At 37.6% G+C, this 10,155-nt stretch overlaps 1 protein-coding gene across 4 annotated transcripts; it reads right to left on the reverse strand.

Moving 5' to 3' along the window:
• Positions 1–959: 959 nt before the first annotated feature.
• Positions 960–10,155, reverse strand: LOC123911650 (probable pre-mRNA-splicing factor ATP-dependent RNA helicase DEAH5). 4 transcript variants are annotated; one of them, XM_045963126.1, is made up of 4 exons: positions 6,855–10,149; positions 5,245–5,704; positions 4,731–4,919; positions 960–2,072 (listed from the first exon to the last, which is right to left on the reverse strand). In XM_045963126.1, the coding sequence occupies exons 1-2, from the start codon at positions 10,037–10,039 to the stop codon at positions 5,311–5,313; spliced, it is 3,579 nt and encodes a 1,192-aa protein (XP_045819082.1). In that variant the 5' UTR covers positions 10,040–10,149; the 3' UTR covers positions 960–2,072; positions 4,731–4,919; positions 5,245–5,310. The 4 variants fall into 4 exon arrangements, with proteins under 4 accessions (XP_045819082.1, XP_045819096.1, XP_045819090.1 ...); XM_045963140.1 differs by lacking the exon at positions 960–2,072 and having other exon boundaries at positions 4,548–4,919; positions 6,855–9,455; positions 9,555–10,149; XM_045963134.1 differs by lacking the exon at positions 960–2,072 and having other exon boundaries at positions 4,548–4,919; positions 6,855–9,461; positions 9,555–10,149.

Genomic DNA, 10,155 nt, shown 5'->3' on the forward strand with positions numbered 1-10,155 from the left:
AAATACAATAAATTAATATATAAGTTATTGTAAAATATTTTTTTATTTAAAAATGTATTCCGTTTATTTTATTTTCTTTCATTAAAGAATAATAATTTAAGATATCACTCATTAAATATAACCCAAATTAAAGTATGTTCAATTGACTATTTTGGGGAGTGTGTTTTGCGATAGTGAACGATTACGTTACATCAAGAACCAATGCAAATAATATTGAGACGTAAAGGTCAAGTCTTTGTCAAATTATTACAACAATTATTGACGCCTTTTTAAAAGGGAAGCACTTGTCTACCTAAACACTTCCTATTAGATTAAGTGTTACAAAGTTGAAATAAGATGTACTACTCCGTCATAAGCAAAAGTTAGTCAATAAAAATGAATGTATTTGTTCTAAATTTTTAATCAAATACATCAAGTTTTTTTGATTTGTTTTCTTATATTTTAGGACGGAGAGAGTACCTATATTTGGTGCTCGACACGCCTCATATATGATTTTTTTTTTTTGTACTTGTACATGAAGTGACAATTACCATAAAAAAAGCCACAGGTATTTACTTATTAATATTGACATTTGTCAGGTGGACTTACAAACCAAATATGATTACTTGAAATAAACTAATTAATCTTAAATTCAAAACATAAAGTGACACTTGTTTTATGACATTTATTTTTCTAATGTGATGCTCATTACAGTAAGGAGGAAGTATTATGATTATTATTACAGTATTTTTTTTAATTTGTACGCATCATGTTTGTCTTCAGACACATTATGTGATGAATGATGATGTAGTTTTTAAAACCTTATCATGCAAAAAATCCTAATACAAAACTCTTCCATTTTTTCTGTGATCACTTTTTGTACCCTGAGTAATGCTTTACATAAAACCAGTCTTATTATCTCATGTGTGGACAATGATCAGATCAACTAAGATCATGTAGAAATAACAAAAAATACAAGCTTGAAGGTTAATACAAAAGCTACTTGCTTTTAAAAAAGAAAGAAAAATCTTGTCATTTTTCATGTCCATCAAATACTTTTAATTTCTGAATTTCAAGAAGTCGGAAAATTTTCTTTATATCCATGGCTTTTGGAAGTAAGTGGGATTTGAATTTGAAGCCATTGACTTGAATCAAATTTTTAAAAAATCCCAATGCTACAGGGGTCAAGATAAAGTATATTGGGGAGCTGCACCTAAGAAGCTTGGCCTGGGTTTAAGATAGTATAGCATGGCTTAGCTGAGACACATTGAAGGATAGATATGGAATGCGCAAGACCTCTATATAGCATACCATATAATAAAGATGTACTTCGATATTTCAGCTGTCCCCTCCTTCAGGTCTTTCCTAAAACCCTCTTTTGTAGTTGTTCTAAATCTAAACAATCAAATAGATTGAATGTTTTCCTTCACAACTTAAAATCATGAAAATGTCGTTATCCTCCCTAAATGTGAAGGATTTATTATACAGCAGTAACAGTTAGAAGTGTAAAATCTCTTGAAAAATCTTTAAGTTGTCCTTTTAACAAATCACCATGACATACAATAGATGCACATTGGATCAGGGGATTGTGTGACTTTGTGGCGCCAAAGTCACGACGGTGACTTTTACTCATTTCAAAACATTGGATTAATATTATGGATCAGAGAGTGCCACGTATCCTCACTTTTTTTTTTTTTATAAAAAAATACCACACACTGATTTCCTTCTTGCACCGGTGAAAAGGAGATGCTTCCTTTGTTGCAAACTACTTCACTTTTTCAAGCATCATTGCTCATCATAGCATCATTGCTTACCATCAGCCCCACAAATATGTTTGTTGTGGAGCACTCACGAAGTGGACAAAGAGGAAAAAAACAGAGTGATGAGAAAGATTTTTGGCTTTAAGCTTTAGCCAGTAGTTTAACCTTCCTTCAATTTTTGCTAGTGAAAAAGATTTCAAATTGTGATTTACAAGAGTGATGAGATTTCTTCTAGCTGATCTGCCTACAGCCTACCCTCTATCATGAACACTGAACAGAGTGAGAGCACATATGTTGCCATGTGTGTAAATGTCATTTTTGCAACTTCAGCTTCTGCAAGATGAAAGCAAATATGAGTCAATGACGAAAGCAGGATAGGGGGGCAATGTCGGTTGTGTATGCAGAAGTGATGGTTGGATTTGATGTCCATGGCGATGGTCTGAGTCAACAATGTTGGTTCGATGGTGGTTTACAATGGTGTGGTAGGGAGAAGATGGATATCAGTATATCAAACAGCATGTGATTTTTTCTGTCTTTTAATTTTTATTTTAAAAAGGTAAGGACACGTGGCACTGTCTGATGCATAAGATTGGTCCAATGTTTTGAAACGAGTGAAAGGCACCGTGACTTTGGCGCCACAAAGTCACAAAATCCAGATCACACTGCAGTTAAGCACAAAGTAGACTAAACTATGGACATTACATACTAACGAAAGTATTTAAAAGAAACATTGAAAACATATCCTTCCAATACACAAGGATAACCTTTGAGGATATAAATCTACATCACGAGACTTCACAAATATTAATTAGTATTTTCTTCCAGCCTAACATTAAACTGACTGCCACGAGATATAATTAACAGCTGTTAAAAATAAAGATCTTGATTCTTTTCAAATAGATCAGCAGTATAAATCTCAACCCTGCTAAAAGTATGTTCTAAATGTTTTACATGTTTTCTCAATACCTGTTGAGACTAGGCTCTGTAATATAACGACTTGTCTTTCCCTAAAGTGAAAAGTCCTTCCCTGTTCCCACTCTGTGTTTTCTTTAGTTAAGCAGAATAGATAATGAAAACAGAAACATCTCAACCATATCAAAACCAATATACTAATAGCTTAATTAAAAGCATGATATTCATTGTATTGACAAATGAATAGTTTCATTGCATAAAAACGGTTTAAAGTACCACCCAAATAACAGACCATTTACTGCAGTTCAGGACAGATTTGCTTCACTAACAGTGAGCAAATATGATGCGGGCAGATTCAAGAAACCGGAATTTGGATATTCTTGCCGCAGTGTTTAATGAGAGCAGGAAGCATCATCCACATCCCTCTAATGCAACACTACACATCAGCGTATTATATCTACCTTAATTATTTCCCATCAGCTGCTGAATTAGCAGTCCCAGGGGACTGGAATTTACTGTGGAGTCTCCAAATTCCTCCTAAAACTAAATAATTTCTTTGAAGGCTTTGATGTAGCGTACTTCCAACAAGAACCAGACTACACAGTAGTGGAGTTTCATGCAATAGCATGTCCGTCCACATGTGTCAGATGCAAGCCCAGTGAGGAAACTTGCTTCCATTTAATGCTGTCATGCAGTGCTGCCAGGACAGTTTGGCAGAAAATTAATGTGGCCAAAGATATTGCCTATAGGCTTGCAAACAATTAAGATTTTAGCCTATTTCTTTTTGAACCTGATGAAAAGCTTTACAAAGGACGAGCGAAATCTATTTGCTGTGTTTATGGAGCATTTGGAAAGCCAGGAATGGATGTCATTGGAATAATAAAATAGAAGGAGTGCAAGGACCACTCTCTTTCCAACACTCTTAACACAGACTTTTTATTGGGTGAAATCCATGTGAGTTCCACATATTGGAAATGGGTCCAAAGTGGTGGGACCCATATGGGTTTAGCTCAATAAGAAAATGCGTTAGAGACAGGGTTGGAAAGAGAGTGTTCCTAGCACTCCTCATAAAACAGAATATGCAGATACTATTATAACTCGTGCTACTGCAGTCCTATATTCGAGGACTTGGACACACGAAGCAGTGAATCCGTATGGCCCCAATGCGGACCAGCATGATATTCATTGGAATAACCACCGCTTGGTTACTTGAAATGTAACTTGGATTTTGCAACATTAAAGCAGCAGGAAAAGGTAGGTTTTACAGCTGTTGTTAGGGACTATGATGATGTATTCAGTATGGCACACGCATCCTGGTCTTCGAGTCATTTGGAACCTGACAAAGGCGAGGCTACGGACCTTCTACTCCCTCTAGAATGGATGCAAGAGTGGGACGCCATTCATAGTAATAGGACTCATATTTCAGGATTTGGAATAATAATCCTCCTTTGTAAGCATTTCCTATCAAACCACAAATTTTAAAGTGGTTTATGCTAGGAGGCAAACGAACATGGTGGCGGCTCATCACTTAGCGAGAGCTTTCATTTCATATGCCAGTCCCCATCTTTTTTATGATCCTCATGTAATGGGTGATAGTTTATGTATGAAACATAAAATCTAGTCTGGCTTTTACTGAAAAAAAAGGTTTACAGTAGTTTGAAGTGAAAACTACAACACATTCTCTGTTAAATTGTTAATGGAGTCATTTAACAGATTGATGTGGTTCCAATGAACATTTGATAAAGTTAATGTTTTATTTTTTTGCATATTAGTAAAGTTCAGTGGGGGTTTTAATTTTTTAAAACCTTGGGCGAGATAAGACATTAGCCATGGTGGGCATTTTGCATTTGCCCCAAACTAAATGAGGTAAATTACATACTAGCTTAAAATACATACTAACTTAAAACTTAGCTTTCTCTAGATTCTCAACTATGTAAAATCAGTTCCTTTCTGAAATTAGTTTAGTTATCCTCTTTCAAACTTCTAGACATATCCTTAACACAGTGCCCAAAACCGAGGAATATAAATTACATTTGATCACTACAAGGACTCATAAGAGAATGTGAAAAACAAAAATACCTTCCAAACTATTTCAAATGAATTGCTATCAACAGCATCAAAGATTACTTCAACAGATTGCAAGGATTTGGAACAAGAATATGAACAGGGGAAGGTGAGGGGATGTCATCAACTGCTTGTGTCGGTGGAAATTCAAAGCAAAGATACACCATAGTTGATTTAGACGCATAAGACAAAGTTACAAACCCCCTGCATAAAGCATACAGACACGTGCATAAAACACACAATAATATAAACTGCTTTGTCCACTTGATACACAACTCTGAAAACTCCTAAGTAGTGAATTCTATCAAAATCACAAGGCAGAAACACAGACTTGTGTATCAAATAGACTTTCTGGCCAGGTGTAATTGGTGGGTGGGAGGGATGGGGATTAACTAAAGGTCAGTCAAAAAATTAAGATTGTATATTCAAAATGAAATTTTATGCATCATAAATTAAGTTTTACTAGCAACACCGGCAAAAAATACATCCAAAATTCCATTTAACTCGTAAACGTAAGGAGAAAACTTACATTTAAAACTAAATCCAACATAAATTGTATCCACAACCTCGTATTAAGAGAAACTGAGAAAGCATATCATGCACGGCGTTTACTCAAACGCCATGAATTTGGCTCATGGTATCTATCATAAAGTGGTTCAATACGCTCTTGCCGCTTCCGTTTGCTCATCTTTGTAGGATCTGCCACTTTAAAGAATCTTGGAGCCAATTCAACAAGCCACTTGGGGTCTATGACTGTGACCTCACGCATATATTCCTTAGTTGTCATTACAAGCTCATGGTATATGACCCAGTCTGGCTGCCTCTGGAACAAAGCTGAGCTTGGATGAATATATACAGGCTGATTCTCAACTAGTGTTCTGTAACCTTCCTGTGGGTCCTTTCTAGCTGCATGAAAAAAGAACCCTGCAGTGATAGCCTTCCTAATCTTGGTGAAGTTTTTTCCAGCACTCACAACATCCAATTTGTACCTGAATATCAGTGTTGATGATTTAGAGTACAATTTAATCTGACTAAATGATAATTCACAAGACTAATGTCATCATAAATTCATAATAACTATAAACCCACACAATCACAGCAAAATGTTGGTTACAATAATGAGAAGAATTTTCCCTTTTCATTATATATCAAATATAATATTTAAAAACAAGTGCATCGGTAAAATCATTAAGAGTCTAAAACTTTGCGCAAACTAAATATATTAAGCTGAAGGGGAGCCTTGACAATGACACAAGGGTTGAAGTCATTGCTGTGACAAAAAGGTCATGGGATTTAGTTGTGAAATTAGCCTCTTGCAAACGCTTAGCAAATGCAAGGCTGTTTATAATCTCTGAAGCACCCGTACACCAAAAATGGCCTATTAGAGGTATGTACCATGTACAGATACACATATGGTGCATTGTTTTAAGGTAGATAGCTTATTTTGTATGTATATGCAAATTTCCAAACATGTTTGGTGGTTACTTGTGATAAACTAGAAGTCATGGTTCCACAAGTTACTTGAATATGGAAAACAAACAGATGAGATGAAGTCTTCTGTTGATAATAAAACTAGCATTTGAGATAGTCTAACTAAAGACACCAAGAGAATAGACCTTAAGATCTTTTAAAATAATAACCCTTTTAACTGGTGTGTCATACTTTCCTTAGCTTGACAGGGAAATGAAAAAAGAAATCAACCCAAAAGGACTATGAAAACAAATAAAAATAATAGAAGACATATCTTTCTAACAAAATAGAAGACATGTATTACTGATGTAACGTAAATAATCTGGCACAGAAGACACTTAATGACGGATGCTTAAAAATATGACACTTAATGATTCAAAAGATAAGATAATAATAGCTATATAGCTTAAGCTCTGTATAACTAACTATGGCATGCAATATGTTCCCTTCTTATAGTTTAGTTAATAATTCACAAGAGAAGTATATATAATAAAATTCAGCTTTTGCAAATGAAATATCATGTCCTTTATTACCTAGGACTATAACTCCTTGCCACATAGCTTCCCATGGCATTATTGTATAAAACTAAAAAAACAAATGAATAGAACAGAACAAAGAAACCAAAGCAAGCAAAATATTAGAAGATATATAAATAGGTAGATATCTTACTTATCCATGATGGTGAGAAGCTGTTTCCTTACATCCTGTGCTCTTCTCAAGGACCGAGATTGAACAAAATTCTCAAAACACCAGGGTCCAGAAAAGTTTTTATTTTTCCAGGATTCATAAACAGCAAGTAGTGTGAGATGGTCACCCTCTGGCTGGAAAAACCTTGCCCTTTTCTGATCTGCTTGGGCTTGTTTCTCCCTAGGCCTGTAAAAAATGTTGCCAGTCTGGATCATGGCAATTATCGTCAAAATCTCATCACTGCATCCAAGGTCTACACTGGCAAGCAACATCTTGGATAGTGGCGGATCCAAAGGAAACTCGGCCATTTTCCTCCCCAGTTTGGTTAGAAGACCCTCTTCATCCAATGCTCCAAGACTGTAAAGCTGCTCCATGGCGGAAATAAGTGCTTGGGGTGATGGTGGATCCATAAAATCAAATGACAGAAGATCATTTATGCCCATGGCTTTCATGCTAAGAGTAGTCATGCCCAAATTTATCCTTTGAATCTCTGGAATAGAAGTAGGAGACATCTCATTCCTATATGCACTCTCAGTATAGAGTCGATAACACTTTCCAGGTCCAGTACGCCCTGCACGTCCAGCTCTTTGTTTGGCAGACGCTTGTGATATCGGAGTTATCACCAAGGAATCAAGACCTTGCTTCGGGTTATAAACATTTTGCTTAGCAAACCCCGGATCAATAACATAAAATATCCCATCAATAGTCAAAGAAGCCTCGGCAATGTTTGTAGCCACAACCACTTTCCTTTTCCCAGGAGGAGCAGGATCGAATATCCTAGATTGCATTTCACTGGGAAGAGCACTATAAACAGGTAAAATGATCAGCTCCGGGACATTCTTACCTAATCCTTTCATTCTCTCATAGAGAGACTGGCAAGCAAAATCAATCTCCTCCTGACCAGTTAAGAAGAGAAGAATGTCTCCTTCAGGTTCTGTCAAGTGGATCTGTAGGACAGTGATCAAAGAAGCATCCAAGTAATCACTTTCTGGCTGTTTAGTATAAAGTATCTCCACAGGAAAAGTTCTCCCAGGAATTGTGAAAATGTTACAGTTAAAGAAATATCCTGAAAACTTTTCAGCATCAAGAGTAGCAGATGTGACAATCAATCGCAACTCAGGCCTCCGCTTCACCAGCTGCTTCAGCAGTCCGAAAAGAACATCTGTATGAATTGTTCTCTCATGGGCTTCATCAAGCATTATAACAGAATACTGTGACAGATTCTCATCTACCAATATTTCTCTAAGAAGCATACCATCAGTCATGTACTTGATTACAGTGTCAGGTCCAGTGCAATCCTCAAACCGAATAGCATAACCAACTTCCTCTCCTAATCTACACCCAAACTCTTCTGCAACTCTCTTTGCAACTGACATTGCAGCCACCCTACGGGGTTGAGTACATCCAATTTTACCTCTTGTGGTGTAACCCGCTTCAGCAAGATATTGTGTGACCTGAGTAGTCTTACCCGAACCAGTTTCACCAATCACAACCAAGACCTGATTATCATGGACAGCCTGGATCAATTCTTTCTTTAACTTGTAAATTGGCAAACTCTGCCTCTGTTCCTGAATAGAAAGCTTTGACCTTTGCCCAAAAGTAATGGTTTTCCCATAGGCATCCTTCTTCCATTCTGGCATATCATAGGCCGACAAACCAACCCCCCTCAACTCCTGAGCAAGATGCCTTTCACCTGACTCTGGCATAGGATCTTCCCAAGGACGATTGAGATCCTTTGGAATTGAATCAAGCATGGTACGCTGCTGCTGTTCTCTTACTTCCCTGCGCTCCTTTATAAGCGCAGACTGGAGTGCAGCCGCACGACCCAGAGAACCTTCTGGATTCTTAAAGATCTTAACAGGAGACATATCCATCGAGTATCTGCTCTGCCCTTGCAAGAAGGCCGGTTCATCCTCATTCATCTCAATCTCAAGCTCTTCCTCAGCACCTTCTTCTTGGTACATCACTCCATCTCCTTCATCATCATAAGTTGGATACTCCGAAACACTCAAAACCCCCGAAGCAATCAACTGTTTCGCTTCCCACCTCTCAGGAGAGCTCATTCTCTTCAACGGCCTGCGAGAAGAACCAACATCATCCTCCTCCACAATCCTAATCCCAGAAAGCCCTGTTCTAGTCACCGGCCCATCTTTTGAATCTTGTGGATTCGTCCGAAAAGCTTCCTCCTCCGAGCTCTTCTTCAACGGAAGAAGATCCTTCCCACTATGCTGATCAACATCCCTCATGGAAAGACTCAACTTCGAACCAGAAACTGAAATCACCTTCACATAAACCTGTTGATCCCTTTTAACAACCTCTTTAGCATTAACAATCTTCCTAGTGGCCATCTGAGAAACATGAACCAAACCCTCCTTCCCTCTAAACTCATCCAACTGAACAAAACACCCAGTATCCATCACCCTGGAAATTCTTCCTTTATAAACCATATACAACTCCGGTTCACCAGTACTACCACGCCTCGAATCTCTTTCTCTCCTCCCTTTCTCATCACCATTCTCCTCCTTTTCATTTCCATACTCTTCATGCTCATCTCTCCTTCGCCTCTCATATCGATCCCGATCCCTATCTCTATCATTATTCCCCCTTCTATCATCTCTTTCACGCCTATCTCTGTCTCTATCATTCCCTCTTCTATAATCCCTTTTATCATCTCTATCATACCTATCTCTATCTCTGTCTCTATGCCTATCTCTTCTATCTCTATCTCTATAACCATCATCATCTTCATACCTGTCAATTGGTGGTTCCTTTTGCTTCTGTTTCTCTCTAGCTTCAATTTCAATCTCTTCCCGAAGCTCCTTAGCACGATCCCTGTCATCTGAAATAGCCAAAGCCTTGAACTTCGTCTTCGAATTAGAACTCTTCTCATTCTGAATCTCTTTCTCCTTCTTAGGTTTTGGAGGAAGAATAGCGTGGATTATAGTGAGTAGAGTTCTGACGAAATAATCCGGCATTTCCGCACCGTTCTCTTTCAATTTAGCGTCGAATTCTTCAACAGACTCAGATGAGTGACCTAAGTCGGTAATGAACTCGGCGAGAACCTTGTCGCCGGTGCCGGTGTGAGATTCTAACTCAGTACATACCTTAGATACAAGAGAAAGATACTCCAATTTCTTCAATCCATCTTGTGGAATTTCTGAACCCATTGTAGAAAGCAATAACAACAACGATCAATTTGGGGATTTGAAAAACCCTAATGACTTGAATTGATGAACTCAACGTTTGGTTTTGGTGAGAAGAGGCTTGGCTTCGTAAACTTGGT

This window comes from Trifolium pratense, linkage group LG1 (genome assembly GCF_020283565.1).
Source record: "Trifolium pratense cultivar HEN17-A07 linkage group LG1, ARS_RC_1.1, whole genome shotgun sequence".
NCBI lineage: Eukaryota > Viridiplantae > Streptophyta > Magnoliopsida > Fabales > Fabaceae > Trifolium > Trifolium pratense.

Bases quoted from the DNA above. Each gene is read 5' to 3' on its own strand.
- LOC123911650 (XM_045963126.1), bottom strand. From the start codon at position 10,039: ATGGGTTCAGAAATTCCACAAGATGGATTGAAGAAATTGGAGTATCTT. The intron at 5,705-6,854 runs GTAAGATATCTA...ACTGATATTCAG, and splicing joins CTTCTCACCATCATGGATAA to GTACAAATTGGATGTTGTGA.